Source organism: Corticium candelabrum, chromosome 18 (genome assembly GCF_963422355.1).
Source record: "Corticium candelabrum chromosome 18, ooCorCand1.1, whole genome shotgun sequence".
NCBI classification, from domain to species: domain Eukaryota; kingdom Metazoa; phylum Porifera; class Homoscleromorpha; order Homosclerophorida; family Plakinidae; genus Corticium; species Corticium candelabrum.
In genome coordinates this window covers 2895085-2922375 of record NC_085102.1, presented here as the reverse complement: position 1 = coordinate 2922375, position 27291 = coordinate 2895085, and the positions used below count along the sequence as shown (strand labels likewise).

At 41.3% G+C, this 27291-nt stretch overlaps 1 protein-coding gene across 1 annotated transcript; it reads left to right on the top strand.

Annotated features, from left to right (window-relative positions):
• The first annotated feature begins 6107 nt into the window (after positions 1-6107).
• On the top strand, positions 6108-10881 carry LOC134193656 (complement factor B-like). Its single transcript, XM_062662497.1, has 6 exons — positions 6108-6147; positions 7515-7839; positions 7945-8154; positions 8830-8973; positions 9078-9251; positions 9326-10881. The coding sequence occupies exons 2-6, from the start codon at positions 7587-7589 to the stop codon at positions 10879-10881; spliced, it is 2337 nt and encodes a 778-aa protein (XP_062518481.1). The 5' UTR covers positions 6108-6147; positions 7515-7586.
• Positions 10882-27291: the final 16410 nt, after the last annotated feature.

Genomic DNA, 27291 nt, shown 5'->3' with positions numbered 1-27291 from the left:
TCGATGATCGGTTAATAGCGTAAATTTTCTTCCCATCAGGTATTTATTGAAGTGTCTTACTCCATAAATCAAGGCTAGGGCCTCTTTTTCTAAATGAGCATAATTCTTCTCAGCTGAAGCTAGTGTTCGTGATGCAAATGCGACTGGGCGTTCAGTGCCATCTTCCATGACATGACTTAGACACGCTCCTACTCCATATGGTAAAGCATCACAACTTAACTTGATGGGCTTACCCAAATCATAATGTACTAGTAAGTCCGATTTCACTAGTATTCGTTTTGCGTGACGGAATGCCTTTCTCTGTTGATCCAACCACTTCCAACGTTGCTGTTTCTTCAGTAAGATATACAGTGGTTGTAATGTCGATGACAAATTAGGTAAGAACTTCCCATAATAATTTAGAAGTCCCAAGAAAGCCTTCAATTCAGTCACGTTACTAGGGTCAGGTGCATTTTGAATCGCTTCCATCTTACTCCGAGATGGGGATATGCCTTCTGCACTCACCACGTGCCCCAAATATTCTACCTTCGACTTGCCAAATTCACATTTTTCCATTTTTAGCTTAATTCCGGCTTGGTTCAGTCTTTCCAAGACCTTGAATAACCTGTGGTTATGCTGTTCATCACTGTTGCCCACTATTAGAATATCATCTAGGTAGCAGATGACTCCGTCCAGTCCTGATAGAACGTTATCTATAGCTCGTTGCCATATACTGGGTGCTGAGCTTATGCCAAATGGCATCCTTGTGTACGTAAACATGCCCTTGTGTGTATTAATGGTTAGGTATTGCTGACTTCTGGGGTCTACTAACATCTGTTGATACGCTTGCTTGAGATCCAAACGAGAAAATTTCTTCCCTCCTGCTAAGGTCGAAAACAAGTCATTTGGATTCGGCATCGGATATTGATCCAAATCAATATAGGGGGTGATGGTGACCTTGTAGTCGCCACATATTCTAACATTGCCATCCCCCTTTCGAACTACCACGATGGGTGCTGCCCATTCACTCTTCTCTACTGGTTTCAGAATACCTTCCTTCCGCATCCGTTCGAGTTCAGCATCGACCTTACCATGCAAGGCATATGGAATCGGTCTGGGTCGATGAAACTTTGGTTTGGCATCTGTATTCAACATGACGTTGGCCTGATATCCAACCAATGTACCTACCCAAGTGCCAAACAACTGTGGAAAGGTTTCCACTGGGTCTATTGTCTGAAATTTCTGTACAGTGAAGATTGAATCCTAATTTAGTTTAAAATGTTTCAACCAGTCTCTTCCTAGGATGGCGGGCTTGTTCTTCACTTTTACCACATAAAACTTTACATTTACTTGCTGTCCCTTGTATCTTACAGGAACTTCCGCTTCTCCTTGCACATTCAAGGGCTGTCCATTGTACGCGTGCAATCTGGTGGTACTTGGGCGCAACTGTATATGTTTCAAGTACTTCTGATATGTACTAGTGGGGATAACCGTAACTGTTGCTCCGGTATCGATTTCTAACTCTATCTGTCTTCCAGCAACGTCCATTCCACTGTGACACCTCTCTTGTTTGAGATACTATAAACAAAACTAAGCGATTCCTCATCTACATGATGGGTAGTTCGGGGCTTCCCCTTTCCACGTGTTGCGTCTTTGGAATCTCTACTCTGCATTCTCTTCTGGCATACTCGACTAATATGCCCCTGTCCCTTGCAAAAATGGCACGTTTGTGTCTTAAATCTACAATTCTGTGGCGTATGCCCTTTCGTTCCGCATCGGTGACATGCTTTTTCGCCACCACTTCCGTGTTTCGTGGTTTTCGTATTGACACCCGTTGTGTCTTTCCGAACAATGTACGCGGTCTCAGACTTTAGAGTGGGCGGACCTTGTGGTGCACACCCACGAAGAACCCTTGTCTCTTGTCTCGCTGCTTCGAATGCCTGTGATATTTGCAGAGCCCTCTCTAACGTAAGGTCTGCATCTGCCAACACTTTCCTTTGTAGTGCTTCACTATTCAACCCACATACGAGTTGGTCGCGTAGCGCGGTTTGTAAATACTCCCCAAACTCGCAGTCCTTCGCTAACCGACGCAGCTCAGACAAATACACAGCGATTGACTCACCTTCTCGCTGTTGTCTTTTGAAGAACTTGAATCGCTCCGCTATGACGACTACTTTGGGCTGGTAGTGCCTCTTTAGCACGTCAATCAGCGCCTCCAACTCGAGATCTTGCGGCAGTCGCGGTCTTACTAGGTTCTTCAATAGGGTGTAGGTCGTCCCTCCGATGCTCGTCAAGAACACGGCCTTCTGTTTGTCTCCATCTTCGATCGAGTTAGCTGTACAATACAAGAAGAACCTCTCTTTATAGTCCTCTACGGTGTCAATTCCTGGGCTGAACTCCGCCAAACGTCCATGATAACTTGCAGCCGCCATACGGTCGTGTGTTTACTCTGATAGTTCGAACTCCTATCGTTTAATGACAATCTCTTGTCGCAACTGTATCGGTGCTCCTCAGTGTCGTACCGATCTTCTTATGGCTACGTACTCTCCGCCACTCTCCGAATATATCCTCGTCGCCAATTGTTGTATAGCTCACCAGCCGTAATACTACTCCGCTGTAGTCTAGGCTAAGTATATCGCGTATACCGACTCAGTGGACCGGTTATACCAGAATCTATTCTGCTACAGTGAACGACACGTACTCTACTGCACAAGTGCACTCAACGCTAGTTATCGCTAGACTAATATAACACGTACACAAACCGCAATCACACCTAAAGCGCATGCTCGCTATACCACACATATGTCCTTGCAGCCGCAGTAGTCTTATTGTGCATGCTGCAATGATGTTGAGCAACTTTGATGGCAGATAGTAACAATACTAGAGTACAGACCAGAGGTCTTCTCCATTGAATCATAGGCATTGCGGAGGTCTAAAAAACAGATGTATACTAGATGGTTGTACTTTCTTGCTTTTTTCATCAACGCCCTGACAGAAAACAGTCAGTGAACCTTGTACCCTTGCAGAAACCATACTGGTTCTCACGCAAGAGAGCTTCAGCTCTGAGTTGGATCCTGTTCAATACAATACGAGTAAATCCTTGCTGAGAATGCTCAAGAATTCATCTGTAGTTGTCTCACTCATATCAGCTTTCCTCCTTGTAAAGCGAGACGATAAGGTGGTTCAGCCAACTCGGGGAGATGATCTCACTGCTACAAATAGAGTTGAACTGTGAGGTGAGCTAGCATATGGTTTAGCCTCTTCTCAACTTCAGCCGCTCAGCAGACACGCAGTCAGCTTCTGGTGCCTTGCCATCTTTGAGCTGTGCAATAGGTACTCGAATCTCATTTCCAGATATAGGCTGGGACAGGTCTTCATCAGTTGAGAATAGTTCTCTGCAAGATGGTGTGGCAGCAATAATGCTTGGCAGTGCATTACACACACACACACACACACACACACACACACACACACACACACACACACACACACACACACACACACACACACACACACACACACTCACACACACACACACACACACACACACACACACACACACACACACACACACACACACAATAATAATGGACAAATGTCAAGCCCTCGTGAATGACGTCAACCTTAACTAGGATTAGTTGCGGAGATAGCTCCCCTGCCTCTAGAGACAGAACTTCCATGCGCTACGTGAACGCTTAGAGCCAGCGCTACAACCCACCTGAAGCTTGACCAGAGTCATCCAGGGGCACTGACTATGGCGCAACTTTGGGACTGGACACCAAGGCCTACACGTACCCGTCTGCTGCATGATGTCAGGGCCAAGCCAGCGGTCATGTCCACCCCAGTCAATGACCAGGTATTCATTTATACTCCTGAGTCGAGAGAAGCTATTGTGTGTAGGTTTCTTGCTCAAGAAAATTATGCCATAGCTCGCCATCACTATGACTTGAACCTGCAACCCTGCAAGGTCCCGGATGTTTTTATTCTCCAAATGCACTCTTTAACCAATAGATCTATTGCGCGCGCGCGCGCACACACACACACACACACACACACACACACACACCTACACACACACACACACACACACACACACACACACACACACACACAAGTTAGGAGTTGCCAATTACTGGGGTAACACCCCCAGGAAAACTCTGGGCCTGCGCTGGATATCTTCTGGAGCCAGGTCAGTTACTCGCACGAGCACCGGCTTGTGAAGGTAACTGTGGTGTGAGCACCCGTAGTCTCACCTGGACCCCAATGGCTGATGTCACGTCATTGCCAATAGCCGCCTAGTTCCCCAAGCAATGACCTGGTACTCATCTGTACCCCCGAGTCTAAAGAGGTAACTTTTTGTGAATTTCTTGCCCAAGAAAATTATGCGATAACTCTTCAGCACTGTATTGAACGTGCAACCCTTATGGACTCCAGGTGTACACCACTCTATTGGATGGCTCTCTAACTAACGGAGCTATAGCACTATAAACACACACACACACACACACGCACACACACACACACACACACACACACACACACACACAGACACACACACACACACACACACACAGACACACACACACAGACACACACACACACACACACACACACACACACACACACACATTTATGCACACAAAACTAACTAAAAAATTATGGCTTACAAGGTAACAAAGCAACTATTGGTCTGCTTCTGGGAAAACCAGAGCCTTAGCAGTTTCTTCTCCTGCTGTTGCAACAGAAATAGAAAAATCTTATGTGTTGATCAAGTAACTTAAACAAAAAATTAATGTCTTCAAATATAATTTTAATACTAGGAATTTGTAGCCCCTTAATCCAACACATTTTCGTCTTTTGGTTCAGCCGCAAAAGTTACATACCTGAGATATCAAAATTGGTTGTCTACTGAAATGACAAAATATACATTTATCGTGTTAAAAATACTCGTAACAACTAATACATAGTACTGTTACTACAGCACTTCGTTTGTTTAGGATCATGCTCTGGTTCAACTACATCTTACTACTACAGCGGTACAGTCAGTGTATCTGACTACAGCAACCACATGAGCTGCGACTGGATTCTTCATGGTCGTTCCCAAGAAAATTTTTTTATTACATCACCAAATTTTCAACAGAAAGTGGCTACGATTTTGTGACTGTTAGAGACACTTCTAACGCAAGTCACATTATTGGGCGTTATAGTGGCTCCGAAATTCCACCAGTTGTGGTGTCTTTTGGCATATCTGTAGCTATTAGTTTCACTTCTGACGGATCTGTCACTGAAGCAGGATTCTCAGCAACATTTCACTCTTCAAGTAAGCAATTTAAAGATATCTTTCGATTTCTATTTTTCACTATTTTACTTTATGACAACTATGCAAATGATTCACACCGTTATTGTATTTGTAGCGAGCATTGCTTCCATTGGATATCCATATTCTTATTCAAACGAAGAAGTACAGCGTTGGCTAATGTGTGGCACTCCCAGTGATCGGCTTTGCATTCATTTTGCTGACTTTGATACCGAGAATGTACACGACAAAGTGACAATAACCAATCAGAGTGGAATAATCATTGCTAAATCATACAACGGCGCACAAGTTCCACCTGATGTTGAAGCCACGAGAAACCTACAAGTCACCTTTACGTCAGATGCCTCCTTAACAAAAAAGGGATTCAAAGCAAACTTCTGTAATTTAAAGCACTAATATATTAATTAATTAATTAAAAGATTTGTGTAATAATTTAGGCCAATTTTGTCCTACGCTGACTGTTCCAGACAACGGACATTTCAACACTTCTAATGCTAAACTAGGTACATACGTCAAACTAATTTGTAATTCTACATTTGTGGTAGCAGGACAATCCATCATATCATGTCAACAATCAGGATTTTGGTCACACTCACTTGGTTACTGCCAAAGTTAGTAGCTTTTATGTTAACTTACTCTGCTAATAACGACGTCATTTTGTGATCTAGGGACGTCTTGTCCTTCTCCTACGGTAAGCAATGGTTACTTCCTGGGGAACAAAGACAGCTACTACCCAGGCGACAACATCATTCTTGTTTGTAGCACGGGTTACTACGTTCGTAGAGGCAACAACGAGTTCCTTTGCTCTTCCGCAGGTGTCTGGAGTGAAGGAAACAAAATGACCTGTTTAGGTAAGGACAATTTTTGACAGCAAATAAATTAATAACATATAGTACCTACTAAATTTGGCAACTTATAATCGTCAAAAGTTTCTCTTGCAGCTAGTAAGTGTAAAGAATAACGACTTAGACAAAACACAAAATTTCTTAGTGCTATTGCATGTCATTTAACAACTTTGTTCTTGTAAATTTTTTACGTTTGTTACTGTATATACGGCTAACGAAACATCCATAAAGATTCGCCAAAGTTTATTGTCTCACGAATTAACATTTTTCAAAAAATAAATTTTACATTTATTTGTAACTGGCACAACAACTTGTTTTATGTTTAGAGATTTTCTAAATGCATTAAACTTGTAATCATTTTCCAAGCTTCATCCTATACTAAACGTTTGCAAAGAAGAAAACCTTTAATCAGCAAACCTGTTCGCCCACAAAAAGGATGATAAACCAGCCATTGCAATATTTTAATAGCTGTAAAGCAAGTATAGGTAGACCAACATACAGCAACAAACCAATAAATTGTATTATTGTAACCATGAAGACGGCAGATCAAATTCAAATATGCAACTGTCTGTGTCTTTACTCAAGTTAGCGCAACATTCTACAGAAATATTTGCATTTGGTAAGAATAAATTGGTGTTTACAAATCAAAACTTAATTAGATAATTCAATTCATTACACTGTACCTTCACTTGTAAGGTATCGATGTTCACCTCCTCCCTATCTAGAAAAATTGCTAAATTGCATGCTCTAACCATGTATGCACTCTAACACTGAACGCGTTGTAAACTTTGTAACCCTAAACTACCTGATCAACATACCTACACACATTCAAAAAAGCAATTGTACAAACAAACAGACAAACAGACAGACAGACAAACAGACATGCAGACAGACAGACAGACAGACAGACAGACAGACAGACAGACAGACAGACTGACAGACACGTGTCTTCCCTGGAAAAGTAGATGCGAACATACACAATAGAGACTATCAAAGTAGTTTGAATTAAATAAACTAAAGCTGAACTCAGTAGATTGCTTGTATTTAGTGTTAGAAATGTAAAGTAGAGTTTGTTTCAATAAATGAGATAGACAGACAGACAAAAAGAAAGAAAGACAGACAAGAACACGCTCCCTCACCAGCAAACAAACTTACAATACTACTACAGCATTTGCAAACTATACTACATGATTAGTGTACTTAAGGTAGCATGTTATCGTTTTTGTGAAACCGCAATTTTAAGTTGTTAGACATATTGCCTTGGTTACGTCTAGAGTTAGCATTACAGATGATAGTGTGTCATGTCCTATAAGATTTACTTTGCAACGGCCGTGACATAGAACGTTTACTGCATCATACATGTTTCTGTTTAGAATCTTGCTCTGGCAAAAAACACATCTCTTTACTACAGCGGCGAAATCAGTGTACCCGAGTACATCAATCGTATGAGATGCAATTGGACACTCCATGCTCGTGAAGGAGAAAAGATTTTCATCACATTTACCAACTTTTCAACAGAAAGTGTTCACGATGTTGTAACTGTTCCAGACACTTCTAACGCAAGTCATATTATTGGGCGTTATAGTGGCTCTGACATTCCACCAGTTGTAGTTTCCTGCGGCACATCTGTAGCTGTTAGTTTCCAATCTGACGCATCGGTCACAAAGGAAGGGTTTACAGCAAAATTTCAATCAAAAAGTAAGTACACTTTCAACAAATAAAATGTACAACATGTTTCTATTTTCTAATGCAATTATATAATGGCAGCTAGCCAATGCTCTGTAATTTCGATTGTATTTGTAGGTGGTTTTGCTTCTAATGGATATCCATTTTCATATTTCAACGAAGAATGGCAGAGTTGGCTAATGTGTGGCTCTCGGGATCATCAACTTTGCATTCAGTTTACTGATTTGGCAACTGAGAATGGACACGATAACGTGACAGTAGTCAATCAAAGCGGAATCATTGTTCAATCGTACAGTGGCGATCAAATACCATCTAAAATTAAAGCAAGTTCAAATCTTAAAGTCACTTTTTCAACAGACAATTCTTGAACCGACAAAGGATTTAGTGCAATTTTTTGTATTTTTTTATTTTTGTTACGTCAAGTTTATTATATATGTATTTGACATATTTTGTGCAGGCGCGTACCGTGGCATGGGCTAAATGGGCTATAGCCCCCCCAGTTTTTGTGGGCGTTTCCCATTTTGTCAGGTGAAAACTAGCGTTACGTAGCTTTTTGTAAACGTGCGCGTCTGTTTACAGTCTGGATGTTCGAGGCCGAGCATGCGTGTCTCACACTAGGCTGTATATATGTATACGAGTAAACGTAATACTTTGTGGTCTGCATTGTTGCTACTAATACAATTTTTGTCAAAGGGGCGTGTCAGTGTTCGGGTATTTCAGCCCCCCCACTTCCAATGGCCACGGTACGCCCCTGTTTTGTGTAAACCTTTAGGCCAATTTTGTGATACATTGACTGTTCCCCGTAACGGAAGTTTGAACACCTCCGATACCGAACTAGGTAGTTACGTCAAACTGACATGCAATTCCAGATATGCGGTAACTGGACAATCTACTATATCATGTCAACAGTCAGGGTCCTGGTCACATTCATTTGGTTACTGCCGAAGTCAGCATTTCGCATGAATAAACTGATTATACCATAAAGATATAATTTTGTAACAGAAATATCTTGTTCTTCTCCTCCTACTGTCTTGAATGGTTACTTTAACGGCAACAGCCACTACGCAGGAGATGAGATCACACTCGTTTGTAAGCCAGGCTATTACGTTCCCGGAGGCAGAAACAGATTCAGCTGCTCTTCTGCAGGTATTTGGAGTCAACGTAGCAGAATGAATTGTTTTGGGAAGTTGAACTTCGGCATTGCTGAAGTATGTAATTAGTGGCGACGTGATGTCTCAACTGCGTTTCAGCTGTAAGTTGCGGTCAACCAACAGCAATACAAAATGGACATTTTATCGGTGTTTCTTTTCATTTCCTTGACAACGTTACGTATTCTTGTAACTCTGGTTATGAGTTACGAGGTTCAAACGTCTCTAGGTGTTTGGCTAATGGAATATGGAGCAGTCTCCCTCCTACTTGCGAAGGTTCATGTCTCAATGTTTGCATATGATTAGTAGTTTTTTTGTATGTATTCGAAGTTGTGTTGATTCGTTTGCAGATTCTTCTTCAAACCTGAAAATTTCCCCAGAAGCACAAAATCTTGTAAATGCCTTCCAAAATTCATTTTATGAAAAATATGCAACTTTCACTGAAGAGGCGAGGTCTCCTTCAGGCTCCGCTTCTAGATCAGCACGTCCCATTGACAATGTGTTAACTCTCGACATGATCTTTGCTTTAGATACATCAGGAAGTGTAGGTGCCTCGGAATTTGCTAGAATCAAAACGTTTGTACAAGAAATAGCCAAACAATTTGTCATGGATCAACATTCTACGCACATGGGAGCTGTAGCATTTGGTACTAAACTTTACCCCATTTCTGAGTTGACACACTCCAAGCAAAATTTTTTCGAAGCAGTACAAAGATTCGATTTCAAAGGAGGAGGAACAAACACAACTGCAGCCTTATTGCAAGCAGTAAATATGTTTAGTGTAAGTACAAGAAGTAACGACAGACTAAAACGAGTTCTTATTGTAATCACAGACGGCAGGTCAAACTCGAACAATAGACAACCAGAATCTGTAGCTCCAGAGTTCGCCCTACTCTCCGTAGAAAAATTTGTGTTTGGTGTAAGAAATATTTACAAACCAGAACTTGATGCAATCGCATCACCTCCTGCTGACACTCACGTCTTTATTATGAAGACTTTGAGATATTTACACAATTTGCCGAAGCTGTCCCTCCAAGTAAGAATAAATTCTAACACTTTAAATGATACAACTACAAACATTTATGTGTCTCTACAACGTGTAAACAATCTTTGTGGAGTAGCTGGAGCACCAGGATTTTATTCACGAATATTAAATGGAGACTTTTCTCACTATCGAGCTTGGCCGTGGCTCGCTTCTATTTATGTCCAAAAACCACTTAATCAAAATCATTTTGAACTGAAATGTGGCGGTAGTCTCATAAATAAAAGGTGGGTAGTCAGTGCTGCCCATTGCCTTTCCGATTACGAAAACAATCTCAATTTAATTACCGTAAAGCTCGGGGACTTTTTACGCACCAGAGTCGATCCTTATGAGCAAACATTTGCCGTAAAATCAGTGCATTTGGGAGGAACTGCAAGTCAGAAGTTCAATTACCACACATTAGATAATGACATCGCTCTTATCGAATTAAGCGAAGATGTCAACTCCACCGACTACGTGAGACCAATTTGCTTGTTGGAATCAAGACACCGCAATCCATTGTCTATTCTACCCGGTAAAAGCGCCACTATTGTCGGATGGGGATACTTTAAAGAAAACAACAAAACTTTTACTAATATTCCACTGGAAGCCACAATTCATCTTTTCGACAATTCCGTATGCAATGGTGAAGTTGGTAGCATAAACGTGACAAAAAATATGCTTTGTGCAAGAGGAAAAGACAACGAGGCTTGTCCAGGCGACAGTGGAGGTCCACTGATGTGTCAGTCCGAGGTTGATAATCGTTTCACACTTTGTGGAATAGTCGGCTTTGGGAAGTATTCGACTTGTAAGAGCAATGGCTACGGCGTTTACACAAGGTCTTCAACTATATCAACACAATATTGGCTAACATATAAATTATAAGGCCGTGACACATTGCAATTGGCATAATCGTTTGTGTTTTCCTTGGTTTGTTCAAACGAAGCGTTAGCAGCTGAAACTTTTCATGATGCTAACTGGAATTATACGTTACAGTGAAGACTTTTAGTGTTGTTGGTTTGTTGTTTGATGAGATAAATACGTACTTAAAATATACATTGTCAAATCATATATATATGACTATTGTATAGAAGACGGTTCTAGACGACTACCTCGCAAGCCAGGCTCTTCAGCGCACTCGCTGAGCTGAACACATGTGACTCACGCGAGGAGGAGGAGCTTTCTCCAGAATTGCTCTAACGCGCAACCTCTGTGTCAATTTCATTTTTACTTTATTTCATTTTGGGTTAGACATACAAATGTTGGGCGCAAAGTGCAGATTTGGATAATCCAATGATTGCCCGTTAGAATCCATGGATTGCAAGTACAAACAAGGATCGCCAATAGAAACCATGCATACCTAACCCTAACAATAACCCTAACCCTAACCTTAATCCTACCCTTCAAATTACCCGGAAAAAACTAGAGATCCACAATTTAATTTGAAGCGCATTGTTTCCCTCAGGTTACCAACCAGTCAGCCTAATCCTAGTGTGGTGTGATGACCACGACTTTAGGTATCTGTTTGATGGAACACGTTGGCATTTCAGTACATTGAAAGCTGCATAAAACCAGTGAAAAAACGTTATGACATGCGTCCTCTTTCCCGGCAATAGTGACCGTCGTTGTCCATAGTGAAGAGTAAAAAAGGCGTGGCTTTGCAGTGTGATCAGCCCCTCCTACCTTGAAGACCACGCTACGTCAGTAGTTAGGCAACAATAAACTATTGTCATGAAGTCCACCACAACCATTGACCATTAAGCAAACACATCATGACCCCGCGTGTACTAGAATTATCAATCAATTAATCAATTAATTAAATAATAGTAGAAATTCATACCAAGGACATTTCAATGAACAAGCAATCATCACGTTGTAAGAATATGGTTTCTGAAACTCCATTTCTCGTATCCAATTTACTGGAAAGTCGATTTATCTCATTTTACGCGACATCGAGTAGACGGCGATGGGCCCCTCTAGAAGAAGAGTTGCAGTTAGTGATCAAGCGACGTTCACACTTTGCTTAATTAAGTAGAAGACAAGACCCTGACTGTAACGTAACGCGTAGATCGGCTGCCATCTACTGTCGCTTGGCCAGACCTATGGTGTACGCGGGGCGCTGAAGGTCTGGCCACGCGAGACACACATTCGCGCATCTAGAACCTCCTTGATACCAACGCATCACTCACTCATTTTCTTTTAATTGCCACCAGTAAGTTATAGAGTTGCAATAGTTTGAGTATAAGAATTGTTACTTAGTAACTATGTAAAGAAAATAGTGAGAGACACCGCACCGACGGACAGCTTTCCTTGTTGCTATTACAGTGGCGTGCGGTAGTGTCAATGACACCTGTCGAGTGTCACAGCAAAGAATGAGAGTCTGACTCTGAGACTAGTGAATACGTTTCTCAAGTCTACGGAGTGCTTCTATGTGTAGGCGTTACCCAGAGTCCGGTTAGAGGGAGTTTGAGTGTATCTTCGACACTAGAGAGACCTTTGCCATCGGCGGTCCTTCGTTCCACGGGAGGTAAGCAACAGGTTTTATCATGTGCTCTTGTCAACCGGACAACCGAACAAGCTTATGTCTACAACCCGTTGCTAGACCCGCTTGCATAGACCGCAAAAGGCGAAGAAGGCATAGCAGTGTCGAGGACAGTCTATAAACCAACAACTTTTGCTACTTGAGCCCCAGCACAAGAAACAAGTTTTAGAGCTAGACAAAACGCTGTTTTAAAATATTCACATAAAGAGAACAATTTTGGAACAACAATACTGCAAGGAGTCGAATCCAACCGGACCCACAAAGGGGAATAAAGAGTTTAAAACAGACAGACTCACTTCAACCGTGCTACGTAGTATTCTGCAAGAACGGACACAATAAAAGCAATTGATAATTGACACTGAACGTGACTCTAGTAAATAGCTCTTACATATGGTATGATACTAGTCGGTTGCATCTGCTCGCTTCCATTCTGTGCTAATCATCTGCCCATTTTACCACACGTCAAACGAGTCTGTGAGGATACCGGATGATATTCTGTCTCACAAGTGTACGAAGCTTCTACTGAAGCAAAATTACTTGTCGGAGTCTTTACCCTGATATGGTCGATTGTCGTTGGATTGTTACATGATACAGCTAAAAAATTAAGCAATTATACATTTATAGAAATGCATGCTCTCTCTGATACTAAAAGCTCACCAAACATTTGGATTTCGCACACTTGAATAAACCCCTATGAGAGAGTTAAAAGTACGTATTGACTAGTTTGGAAAAATAGCAAGGAAATTTGAAAGCTTGATCATTGACACGTACGGTTGTCCACAGCAATTTTTGATGGTTGATTAGAGTAGATGTGTCTGAAAGAGTGTTTCTCACATGCACTGTCAACCCTGTTTGCCACGATCAATGGGAAGTACCTTCTCGTAGCTACAATTCGATTTCACTGCTAAAATATTGTCGTTTCAGATTGACTTGAAGCCAAGAAATGTTGTGGAGTACATGTAGTGTTGTTTGAAAAACACGTTAGAAAGCCAATGCCAGATCATGATTTTGTTTCAGTATGCCATTTGTTTGGGTTTTCTGCTCTTGAGATCATGCCCTTTCGTGTTTCAGTGTTCGGATATTGTTTTGCTGTTGCTTCAAGTTAATTTTTTCTTGCATGTAGTTGGACAAACATTGCTACAGTAAAATAACAAATACATGTTATTGTATAAATACCTCTTTCAATTTTTCCAAGTACTTCAAGTTCACCTACATGCAGATCTGAAGAAGCTGATGTTTTCAAACCAACAGAGGTCGCTATTGCGAAATATGTTAGGGTCCATTCGTATCGACAGAGTGCTTCGTCAATTGTCGTTGTTAACACTTCCAGATTACCGTGATACAGAGTTATATTTAGCCACGAAGACTGTAATCACTATTCCAAACCACAATTTCTGAGATTACTTACTGCCAAAATAGGCATACATTTCATTGTGACGGCACTAATTCGGTGGATTCGTTATAGATTCTACTGACATCTACGAATGAGGCAGACAATACATTGGATGGAAAGGTTGGGCGACTTTTAGCCAAATTTATTTCCAACCCTAGAAATGTGTGCATGTTTAGTGTAACTGCTATGTTACTTAAATTATTGAAATCAATGTATTTGTATTATAAGTTTCGTTTCTGTTGTAATTTTGAAATTCCAAACAAAACTTGATTACATTTCAATTTTATCATTAGCTATAATAATTCAAATCCAATCTCTGCAGTCTTGCTGACATCGTTGCAAACTTTCAAAATTGTTTCCATTAGAATCACATCCTCCCCAACCATATGCAAGACATCTGTTTGCATCCTTGTCAAAGTAGAATCGAGATACATGAGCTTTACAAGGTTCAACCTTTTTCGTCAAGCTGCATTTGTAGATGTATCTATATTTGTTACCTCCTGCATTGGTAGCCACTACTTTACTATTGCACCTTTTGTCACGACGACTAAACCGAACAATTGAAAACTGTTTTTGTGGGTTGATACAGGTATAGTTCATCATGTCACATTTACTTCAAAAAGTTATATTTTTAGTAGCACACATAGGAATCTTATTGCGAAAATACAGTCGTGTCCAAGAGAAGCAGGACATACAAATTTCGCTCTTTCTTTACTAGTAGCTTTACATTCTTTTCCTTCTCGGAAAACAGATCGTAAGGTACAAGGGCCTGATTAATTACTAAAGAAAGCACAAAATAATAAAATTCTAGATATTTGCTTTATACTTGGTATTCATTCGGAAGATGTGAATCCCAAGAGCCACTTGCATTGCAGTTGATGATATTGTTCCCAACGACTGTAATAAAACATTTGTCACGTATAACTTTCAGGTATTTACCATAACAATAATCATGATGTGATAATGCTCTCATTTGTACATTTCCATTTTACTGCAGAACTGTTTACAGCTGGACATGTATTTGCTGGTAAAAAAGTAATATTGTTCACACAGTGCTTGTATAATTAATTAAACATTTCAATTACGTATTTTAGAACAAATTGAAATGTTGATTTGCTGAAAGTTGATAGGCATTTGCACGAGCAAATTAATCCAACTTTCCGGGTAGAGAACAATCTCCAAGATATAATAGCCAAATTGGCAGCTATTTGACACGCATATAGAGGACAACTCAAAGTTTGGCGCTACTCAAAGTTTTCGACTGCTCTCAGTACCCTTGCTTGGCCAAAGCGTCCAAAGGCACTTTCTTTGGCGCAGGTTAGGGCTAAAAAATACCCGTATGTTGCTTGCTTTTTGCCAACGCCAGCTCAGTCAAAAACCAGTATACTCTTTTCTTTTCTGAACCGAAAGAGGCAATTACGTGTGAGGGTCTTGCCTAACGAAATTACGAATATTCATCTCTTACTTAATTAAGGGTAACTGCAACGTAAAAATAAAATTTATTTCATAATAGAAATTGATAGTTTTAGTTGCATACATGACATAAAAATAGTTTTAGATTTAAGTTAAGTCTTCGCTGAGATATAGCAGGTCAAAGTTTCTTCCTGTACTTCAAGTTCCAGTAACGGGCATAGTGTAGTGTGCATGTCATAGAAGGGAGACTCCACGCTAGCGTGTAGTACTTTCACCAAAGGAATCTGTGGCGAAAGAATGGTTCGGTTTTGCGTGGCTGAAGGATTTACCAATTCGCGAAAGTTATACGGAAGCGTGATTCGATTTTCGAAGATCCCCAAGCTAAGAAAAGAGTGGGAATCACAACTGGGGAGGACAATTGCAGAGACATATGTTTGTGTCGTCCGGGAGACTACAACTGAGTCCGACGCGTTCTACTGAATTGACAGGAGTTTGTAGTAGCCACTCTTAGCCTTATTGCTTCGAGGTACGTACAGCCACGTCTATTCAAGAACTTGTTCTGACTTGTAAAAGAGCGAAATTGCACGAGGCCATTTTCCATTTACCTGCCCCCACACTTCAAAATCGTATCACTCTGGAACCTTCGCAAAAGGAAGGAGAGCCACATTTGAGAATCGAGAAAAATGAGAGTAAGGAAGACTATCGTGCAGGACTAAAAGTACTGCAAATAGGAAATGTCAGACTGATGACTATCTAGAGACTTGCGTCTAGGTGCTTGTACGTCATGTGTAGTGAATGCAGTCATATGCATTACAGTATTCTGTACAGTGAAGTCAAACCTTGTGTCAAAGTGTGAATTCAACGTACTCGAACTGCAACTCATTTTGTTCTCTTTCCCTAGAGTTTTGCATGAACTCACCAGTACACTGTGCCATTATTATCGCTAGTACTTGAGACAACCTCAAATACTTTTGACTGCACACTCATTTTACGCGAGTACGTATTCACCATTCCACAACCACAGCAGCTACACCTGTGACGGTTGTGTACTTACCCGGATGTGCATCAATTACCTTTTCTACTCCTACTTCTACTTGCAATGGTCACAGGCTATCGGGTAGTCTGTTCTCTTCCTCCACCGCTTCCACGGCAGCAGGCGATGATCTCAAAGTTTCAGAGTCACTGTCGTTCAGCTCGAACCTGTGTTTTCTAGTCACTAAAACAGAACTTCTTTATTCTGCGATTTATGCGATGACGAAACGTTATCATTGCGTAAAAACTTCTAGAGGGCTGGGCTCTTCAAAAGAATAACTGTTGCTGCTGTCGCCTCTACCCTAGCAGCGTTGCCTTGGCTAAGTATTAAGATGTAGCCATTTTTACAGGCCGCTGACTATACAGACCCACACGCGTCTCCCTTCTTTGACGTATAAACCACACAACGCCCATTAACGAAGATTGAAAAATCGGAAGCAACTTAGACCTAACTTATTAATCTAAAACCAGTTTTTCTGTCACGCATGTATGCAACTAGATCTATCGATTTCCAACGTAAAACAATTTTTTAGTTTTACGTTGTATTTACCCTTTAAGTATATTAATGACCAATGAAACTGACAACAAGCATATTTTATAGCTTATCAATTTGCACCTTGTCATCTCATTTATGAAGTTGTTCTTCAACTCACCATCACATAACACAATTGGTTACTTTTCACAAACTTCACAACTTCACAACTTCAAAAATTTATCAATCATGTTCTGCGAGGCCTGGTCTTCTACCTCCCGTATTATATCTGTACCCGTATTTACACCATATAACGCAGTGTAGATCCAGTCTTTCTCCGCCCTCTTCATTCCTCGGATTATCATATAACGAGAACGGGTTGAGTCTAGCTACTATCCGGCATCTTATTTGTTTGTCACAATGTCACTAATTGACAACGGTGTTCCGTAGATCTATCGAAAACTGCTGTGGATTCAGCAGACTGAGTTCGACGTTGTCACACACTCCCTAGATCCTGGAGTAGGTAGAAGTCTCTGTTCTAGACCAAGACGAGACGACGACAGCTTTATTCTAACCATTTACTGTAATGAGTACATAACATATGGGCAAAACCAACCGTGGTTTGCAAGAAGAGGTGTAATCGAACAACAACTAGAACTCGGCGCAAGCGCGCTACTATCAGCTAATTGTACACGCCTTCTCTCACTGATTGTTCTACACAAGTAATACTGTATAAACTGTACATACTACACTTTTTCCTCAGAAGAACTCTCATCCTTAAGACTGGAGTGTCCCCTGTCATAGTTTTCTATCCATGCTGGTCTCCGCACGAGTCGTCTACGCTCTGCCGGAGGTTCGTCTTCTGGCTCAGGGTCTGCACGATCATGAGATATCGCCGGAGTGTTGAACACATCTATCTCTAAACCGAGCAGCAAACAGGGTGTAGTGTTCGGTTGATCGGCTAAAATATCGTCGATGGCCTCAGACCGGGCAGTTGTCTCTGGGTCTTCTTTGTATGCTGTGTCTCTTGCCGGAGCCTCCAGGTGGTCGTCTTTATTCCGCCGGTAACATGCTCGAAGTCTGTTCCGATGAACGAGTTGTTGCCAAAATTCTTTCGTAAGTTGTATCGCGTAGTAGTATCTCCTTTCAACCCTACCACTCGATAGAGTCCCACCAATTACTCAGGAGTTTTCTGGATTGTCCAGTACCCACGTGTAGATTTGTCTTGTAGACGAGGACACCAACGTGGTACTTTACTGGTTCTCACCTAGTCCCGTTGTAAGTCCGAGCCTGACGCTCTTGTGCAGCGGCCATTTCTTCTTCTATCGCTTCTTTGGCAGCGTGTCGTCTAACCGTTAGCTCCTCGATATAGCCCTGAGATTTTGAGGGCGGGTGAGAGGTGCATCACAAAGAATGTCATACGCGCTGACCTGCTGTACACAAGCATTGCCAGTGAAAATCCTGTTGAAGAATGTTTAGCCGACCGATAGGTGCCAACAACCATCTGCAGCTAAGGTTCCCCAAAATGTGAGCTTTGAGAACTAGCATGTCCATAATGGTGCGGTTTATTCTTTCTACTAGACCATCGCACTGTGTATGGTACGGGGAAGCACGCACCTTCTCCATTCCGACGATTCTACACAGTTCCTTAAATGATTTTGCCTTCAAAACGTCGTCCCTGGTCTAAGTGAAGTATGTGTGGCACACCGTGTCGAATTATCACATTGTCGATTAGTGCTCTAGCCACTTTAGCTCTTTTGGTTGGGCAACGCGACTGCTTTCACGCACCGGTGAATTAGTTCGTGATAACGTGTGCGTACCTGTTGCCTGGTCGTGTGCGTGGTAGCTCTAGAAAGTCTATCGCTAGCACTTCAAATGGTCCACCTATCGGTATTGAACTCAGAGGTCCTCTGGAAGTCGGTTTGTCAGGCTTCGTTTTTTCGCAAATCTCGCAGGAGCGGATACATTCTTCTACGTCCTTGGTATACTCTGCCCAGTAGCACCTCTCGATAATGTGGCCTGCTGTCTTTTCCACCCTAAGGTAGCCACTCATAGGTTCGCTGTGTAGTTTCGCGCGGTTCTGGCTTTTGATCTCTATGAGATTTGATCTCTATTTCGTCATGCGGTCATGGCTAGCTGTGGGTGCTTCGAAATACAGACTGCAACGCCGACGTGATGGTCTCTAAGCTCCTCTTGTCATCAGCAATGATCTGCTGGTAGAGAGCGAGTGCTTGACTCTCGAGAAATACAGGCAATAGTTTCGGGAGGTCTTCTGCTTTCCTGTTGTTAGCGCTGACGCAGACTTTGAATCGTTGCAACCACGACGAAGCGTCTTCCGAACTGAATGTTGTCGGTCGCACTCTTAGGCTCGTCATGGTCTAGGAGATCTCCTGTCACCAGTGTAGTGAGTAAATCAACTATGGGCGAAGCCAACCGTGGTTTGCAAGGCGATGTGTAATTGACAACAACTAGAACTCGGTGCGAGCGCGCTACTATCAGCTAATTGTACACGTATGCGCTTACTGATTGTTCTACAAAAGTACAAACTGTATTACACTACAAACAAGACAGAGTCGATGTATCTGGGTCTCGTTTCGTCAGCTCTCGCTGCCAGACCGTATCTCTTGCAGATGGTTCTTTAATATTTTTGGAAAATGTAGCTACGATGCTGAAACTGATAATACTATACTAGTCAAACGTGGGGTGCTTTTCTGTTTATATGCTAGGGCCTCACATATTTTGATATTTTTCCACTGTAATTAAGTCCAAAAAATAGTAAGCAACCAACTATTAAAAACGGTACTGTCAAACCAGATTTGTTGCAAAAATATTTCTAAGCATTTTTAGCGTAAAACAAAAAAATTGAAGAAGAATTGTGTAGGCACAAAATATCTAAACTACATACAAATTATACGTACAAGTCCTACATTACTCGCTGCTTGATTGGCCGAGATGGCAAAAACACAATCATGTCTTGAGACAGGCTTACTTAAAGGGGAACTCCCACGAAATTACAAGTAACGTTCTCATGATAGTACGAAGTGCCCTGACTCTATTGGTACCTTTCTTTCTTAATACAACTCTTTCTGAACGGAGAAATTGAGCTTCGAACATGGGGGCGTAACCTTATGGCAGTCGCCATTTTGAAATGATGACGTAGCAATATCTTACTCGCGTATGTTGCTCTGTGTAGCGAGGATATATCGAGGGTCAGTCAGAATTTGAAAGGATGTGGCATCTAATAACACAGTATCTTGGATGCTCACTAAGAACGTCCTTGGGTGTGAGCCGTCTACGATGCGTGGTAATGTCATTTACTATTACCTCAGCCATACGCGTACAAGGTTGACTAGGCGGAACAGATGCCGTGACTGAAAACGACCTGATGCGGTCACGCTGACTGAATAGGGCATGTTGTAATGTGCGAGTAGAGACTATAATTTCACTACGTAGAAGTAATATTGCAGCTAGTCTACTGCCGTTGACTTGTGAGTTGTCCATTACATTACAAAGAATGGTTTACTGTATTGCGTTCGGTTGCAACAACAAGGACGGAGATCGCAAACGTGGTGTGCGCTTTCATCACTTACCTCTTAGGAACAAGCCTCTGCTGAAACAATGGCTGACAAAGCTTCGATTACAGAATCCTCTTGTTAGACGTAGTAGCTTGGTCTGCAGTGAACACTTCGAACCGGACTGTTTTCAACGAGATTTGCAAGCAGAATTACTGGGAACAAAACCACGAATTCACCTCAAGCCAGATGCTGTCCAACAATTTTCACTTTCACCTCCAAACGAAAACAACAATCAACAGGACAGAAACGAAGACACAATCAGGTTACTATTTACTGTCTGTTTCAATCAACCTGTCACTTAGAGCAGACCCTGTTGATGTAGGCCCTTACTGAAGTAATGAAACAACATGCTAAGGTTGCTAGAGTGCCTGACTCTGATGATGATTATGAGCACCACCAAGAAATCGACAAAGAAAACAATTCTCCTGGAACCAAAGCACGTGAATTTTGTGATGCTTCAACGCAATATGATCTTAGAGACCTGGCTAAAACAAAGAAACATTCGTACTGTGTGAGAGAATCTTCACCAATTTCCGAGGACATGCATTCTAGTCAACTTCAGCCACCACAAATTGCTCCATGGTTAGTAACACCAGTAACTGACAGTTGTCAGTCCACAGAGTCTGATGAAGAGGCACATTCTTCTAATACAGACAGTGAAACAGAGAAATACTGCGTCTTTGACACATCTTGTACTTCACAAGATTCGGATATCGAAATGGGTGGTCAAGAGGTCCAAAAATTCAATGTTTTCAGAAATTCCTTGAGTGAACTGTTTCGATTCTGCCCAACATGTGGCTCTTCTGTAGTCAGCCAATCAGAATCAACAAGTGGAACAATGTTAGTAGTAAAAATGGAGTGCTCAAAAGGGCATAATGTAAACTGGCAGTCCCAACCACTTGTTGCTGGTCTACCTGCCGGAAATCTTATAACCGCAGCAGGGATTCTGTTGTCAGGAGGAACATTCAGCAAATTCAGCCACTTTGCTCAAATCATAAAATTGCAATTCATCTCCGAATCATCATTTTATCGATTGCAAGATGAATACCTGTGTCCTGTGGTTAATGAATCGTGGAAAAGTCACCAGGAATTTATACTAGAAAACTTCAAAGACAACCCTTTACACCTACTGGGAGATGGACGATGTGACAGCCCTGGATATTCCGCTAAATATTGTACATATACTCTAGTGCAGCAAGATACAGGGCTTATTGCTGATTTTCAGTTGGTGCAGGTCAGCGAAGTTTCCAATTCTGTTGGGATGGAAAAAGAGGGGTTTCTACGATCAGTCAATGAGCTAGTAACTAAAGGATTAACTGAGGCTCAAATTGCTACTGATAGACACCTGCAGATAACGTCTGTCATGAAAAAGCAGTTCCCTGATATAGATCATCAGTATGATGTTTGACACGTTTCAAAAAGTGTTATAAAAAAGTTAACCCAACTGGGTAAGGCAAAGGGCTGTAGTAACCTTCTTCCATGGATAAGATCTGTGGCAAGTTACTTGTGGTGGTCATCAAAATCATGTAATGGACAGGCTGAAAATCTAAGAGAGAAATGGATTTCTATTATTTACCATACAATCAATGTCCATTCATGGGAGAATGCTACATCTTTTGGCAAGTGTGAACACAACGAATTGTCACTTGAAGAGAGCCAACGAAAGCAGTGGTTAAAGAAATGTTCTCCTGCACATGATGCACTGAAGTCGGTAGACCTAAACAAGAAGCTTTTGAAAGACCTTGACAAGCTAACGGACTCAGCCACACTGGTAATTTGGAAGTTTACCATGCTCTTCTCACTAAATATTGTCCTAAGAGGCAACATTTCAGCTACAAGGGGATGCTTGCAAGAACACAGCTGGCTGCACTTGATCATAACCACAACACAGAAAGAAGGCAAGCTACCACTAGCAGTGGAGAAATGAGATACAAGGTGGTTTTTGCCAAACCTACCAAGATCTGGGTTGCAAAGCCCATCACTGAATCAAAGAGCTACGGCTATCTGCAAGGAATCCTTAAAGCAGTGTTAAATAAACAACAGCTGAATCCACACCCTCTTCGAAAACACAAAGCCAGACAACCTCCAGTGATTTTACCAGCCAACATTGCCACCTGTGAAAGACCACTCAAGGAAACTGTTGTTAGTGCTCGTAAAACAAGATTTACATAGAACATACAACTATGGCATATAAACGCTATAGCATGTATAAGATGGAACATTAGTTGACACAGATTCTTAGAATTAGGTAGTTACAAGCATTATTGTCAAAATCATGTCTAATCATGATGCTCTCTAAACCCCACGTACACTTCGCCTTCTTCTGGGAAAGGTCTTCTAATAGCAAAACTACACATGTTGGTATGACCATTTTAGCACGCCTGCCCAGTCTCGTAGGAGTCCAATGTGTGAACTGCCTGTATGCTGTCGACCTCAAAAGCCTGTAAAGTGAAAGACAATAAACAAAAGGCAATATCGTACGCACTTGTGTCAAGAAAACTGTGATTCAGAGGTTCTGTGAAGGAATCTTCAGTGACATCTACCACTGCGGACACAGCAGTGTGCAGAACGTCGTAGTTGAGGCAGACAAGCTCAAAAGTTGCGTGTTCTACCACACACCGTAAACCACAGAGTCTCTAACTTAGCGCTTCAAACTCTTGGCAGCAAAGGCAGTGGGCATGACGACACACTGACCGCATGTACACCAGTCTGAGTTGACCAAGCGCTAGGGGATTTCGTCCCCTGTGTCTGAATCAATTTCATGAGAGTTTCCCGAACTCGAATTGCTCTCAGCGTCATCACATTCGGGCTAAAAACTGTACGGAAGCTACGCCATATACTCTGATGACAACACATGCGCAATCGGTAAGATATTCGTACGTCATCATCTCAAAATGGCGACTACCACAGGGTTACGCCCCCACGTTGGAAGCTCAATTTCTCTGTTCAGAAAGAGTTCTATTAAGAAAGAAAGGTACCAATAGAATCAGGCCACTTAGTACTATCATGAGTACGTTACTTCTATTTTCATGGGAGTTTCCCTTTAATTAATTAATAAAGGAGAAGCACCAAACGTGTAAGCCAAAAATCTTTTTTGCGAAAGTTCATAAAGGCAACAACACAAAGTGAAAACAATGGCCGCACAAACGACACAAATAGTTTAAAACATGAAAGTTAACCATATCAAAAGACTGTCGACTGCGAAGCCAACTGCAAATTCCTAATTGTCATTTTCCCGTTTTCTACTCTGTAGATAATTACATAATGCTTTTGCCAATGGCAAAGTTCCAGCTTGCAAGCAGCGATGTTAAAGAGGTGCGACCTTGACACGTCAAATTCACCTGCCCTCAGCTTTGAAACACGCCATTTTTTTGCTGCAGTGAAAAGAGACGCTAGGGCACAGCCTATCGTACTCAAGACGGGTTCTTGGCCTAACAAATCATGATGCAAGTAAGCGTCACGTATCTTTTGGCAGCTTTCACAGGTAGAACATACGAAAACTATTTTGAACGTCTGAAGCCTACTAGTCGAAATCTATTCGTTTGCAGTAATGATTTCTCTAGCAGAAGCAAAAGCAACTGGTTCGGTGAGAAGCCAGTCTGTCTGCTACGATGCTCAAGGTAGCACTTTACAGAGAAACGGTCACAATCTTCAGTCAAGTGTGATATCTAACAGGTGCCATTGACACAAGCAACAAGAAACATTATGCTATTACTTGGCATAAATTTGTCAATCCTACAAATAATCTAAGACTGGAAGGTAGTGCAGCAGCTTCAAGGAATAGTCCAAAACCATATTGGCAAATGGAGTTCAAGATGCCTGCTTTGATTACAGCAATATCTTTAGTTGCTCACAAACAGACTGACCTTTTCAATCTCAAATTGAAGCTCTTGAATAGAAGTGGCAAAATTCGACAGCAATATAATTCATATAGGAAAGGAAGAAAGCTAGACTATAGTCGTTTGCACGTTCAAAACGTGTACTTTATCAGAGTAGAAAAAGTTAATGGGAGAAAATTGTCATTTGCAAATCTCAAAGTGTATGGAACTCAAGGTTAAAACTAAGTGTTTCTCTTCACTGACTCTACTCATTTTGTGCATGTATTTACGTGTAAATAGCTCCAGCGGGCACAGACTGCGTACGTAATGTAAGAGCACTTCCAGATGGTTGCACGTTGTTTCACTGGCCAGTACATAACAGACTAGAATACCGCTGTAAGAGGGGTTTTCGCTTTCAAGACAAAACGTCAGTCTGGTCTTGCTCTGCAAATCCTGGAAAATTACCCAAGTGTAAAAGTGGTAATAGTCATTGTTTTATTTTAACCATTAAAATATTCTTAGTAAAAATTATCATGTTGTAGTGCAACTCAGATGTTCTGCTCCTCCTACGGTTCTACATTCTTTGCATGCTGTGCATCAGCGAAGATATTCTGTAGATGAAACCGTTCAATATAAATGTCAACAAGGATACTACATTGAAGGCTCTCATAAACTGACATGTACGGCTACTGGCATTTGGACTCCTACAAAGAAACCACGTTGCTTACCAAGTAAGTTAAAGAATTATTTTTATTGGAATGTACTATATACCGTGGCAGTATACATATCTACCACTCGAGTATTAATTATATGACTCTATTTCGAGTGACTATGCCTATGGAGCACATTTTGTGAAAACAGATGATGATTTTATCTAAAATGAGCTTGCTATTTCTAAGCAATTTTTGAAAATTTAGCGCCATCTTTAACACATACATGCTTGCAAGCTACAACATCCATTACCATCCAACATTATAATGATTTACTTCAGAGAAAATTGTCTACATCTACAAGTACATGAAGATAAATTATCGTATTGCTAAAGAATAGGATTGTTGAATTGCTATTCTTAGTTCTCTATATTCAACTACTGTTAACTAAAACTATTTCAATAACCAGGATGCGTCAACGAAAAATAGATGTGCATGATGGTAACCAGCCTAACGCACGTTAAGCTGCACAAAGTTTCTATTCGCTGTACGTGCTGATTTTCATTCTAAGATTTTGCAACCGTTTTGCTTACTGTTTAGCAATTGGCAGAATTTCAAAAATTGTTAACCATATTAAAACATCATTGCACACAGTTTTGTTTGGCAAGTATACTCGTACTAATCATTGAAGGCTATTACAGAAATGTGTAATTCAACAAGTATATTTGCTTTTTTGCGACAGATTCTAAACAAAGCGTTTCTGTAAAAGCACTAATGCTTGCAAGAGCCTTTACGGACTCTTTCTACAATAGGTTTGTGACATTCACTAATAATACGGAAAGTCTATCAAGGTCTGCTTCTACATCTTCTGCGAATGTTCTACATCTTGATCTAATCTTTGCATTGGATACTTCCGGAAGTGTTTTCCAACACAATTTTGAATACGTAAAAACGTTTGTAAAAAACTTGGCAAAGGCGTTTGCTTTGGGCCAACACTCAACGCACGTAGGTGCTGTCGCATTTGGTAGCACAGTTTACTTCATTTCTGAATTGACGCCATCCAAGACTGCATTTCTCAGATCCATAGACGAATTTGAATACAAAGGAGGAAAGACGAATACAACGGCTGCTTTACTCGCAGCAAAAGATATGTTTATTTCGAGTGCAAGAAACGAGAGCAGACTAAAGCGGATACTCATCTTAATTACTGACGGCAGATCAAACTCGAATAGCAAACAACCTCAGTCTATAATTCCCGAATTTGCTCGTCTTTCTATAGAGACATTTGTATTTGGCATAGGCAATGTTTACAGGCCAGAAATCGATGCAATTGCGTCACCTCCAATTGAAAGTCACGTGTTCAACGTCAAAAATTTCTCCATATTTAACGAATTTGCCGAATTTCTTGCTCCAAGTATGTACGGACACAAACTCATATGACATAAATTTACTTTATTAATATTTATTATTTGTATGCTTTTCTTAGAAAAAGTAGACTATGAATGTGGAGTGGCTGGAGCTTCCGGATATCAACCACGAATACTACATAGTCAGCCCTCTAACTATGGATCTTGGCCATGGCTCGCATCCATTTATGTTAAGCCACCACTTCAACGCACGTCCAAGTTGTCCTGTGCTGGTACTCTAATAAATAAGCGATGGATCATTAGTGCTGCTCATTGTGTGTACCATTACATGTTCTCACTAAGCTCTATTAAGATCAAACTTGGAGACTTCTATTCTAACAGGAACGACCCTTATGAACAAAAATTTGGAGTAGAAGCAATGAAATTTGGAGGAAACGCAAGCCAACAGTACGATTTTCACACCCAAGATAACGACATAGTTTTAATCAAATTAAGCAGTGATGTCACCTACAATAAATACGTCAAACCAATATGTCTGTTAAGACCTGTGCATCACGATTCTTCAATGATTTTACCCGGAAATAGTGCCACTGTTGTCGGCTGGGGATACTTTGAGGAAAACAGCAGAACGACGGCTGATAGCCCGCGAGAGGCAAGAATTCAAATTTTAGGCACGTCCAAATGCAATGGCAACGTTGGTGCGTTACGTATGACTAATAACATGCTCTGTGCAAGAGGGCGTGTCAGTGATGCCTGTCCGGGAGACAGCGGAGGTCCACTGATGTGTCGATCTGATGTTGATGATCTCATTACTCTCTGTGGTGTAGTCAGCTTCGGGAAAGAAAGCATTTGTCGGAAAGGAGGATACGGTGTGTACACCAAAGTGTTCAACTACGTTGACACAATCAAGTCTGTTGCATGAAACATTGCAATTAATTAACTAAGTTCTCTGTTTTGTGTTTGTTAATTTTATATTGTTTGCGGACAATGCAGTACAGCTGCACCCTCCAGCTGTAATGATGACGTGTTGCAT

What these genes read in the sequence shown, in the direction of transcription:
- LOC134193656 (XM_062662497.1), top strand. Translation starts at nt 7,587, where the DNA reads ATGAGATGCAATTGGACACTCCATGCTCGTGAAGGAGAAAAGATTTTC. An exon ending in ATTCAGCTGCTCTTCTGCAG is followed by an intron (nt 8,974 to 9,077) that starts GTATTTGGAGTC and finishes ACTGCGTTTCAG; the next exon opens with CTGTAAGTTGCGGTCAACCA. An exon ending in TCTCCCTCCTACTTGCGAAG is followed by an intron (nt 9,252 to 9,325) that starts GTTCATGTCTCA and finishes ATTCGTTTGCAG; the next exon opens with ATTCTTCTTCAAACCTGAAA.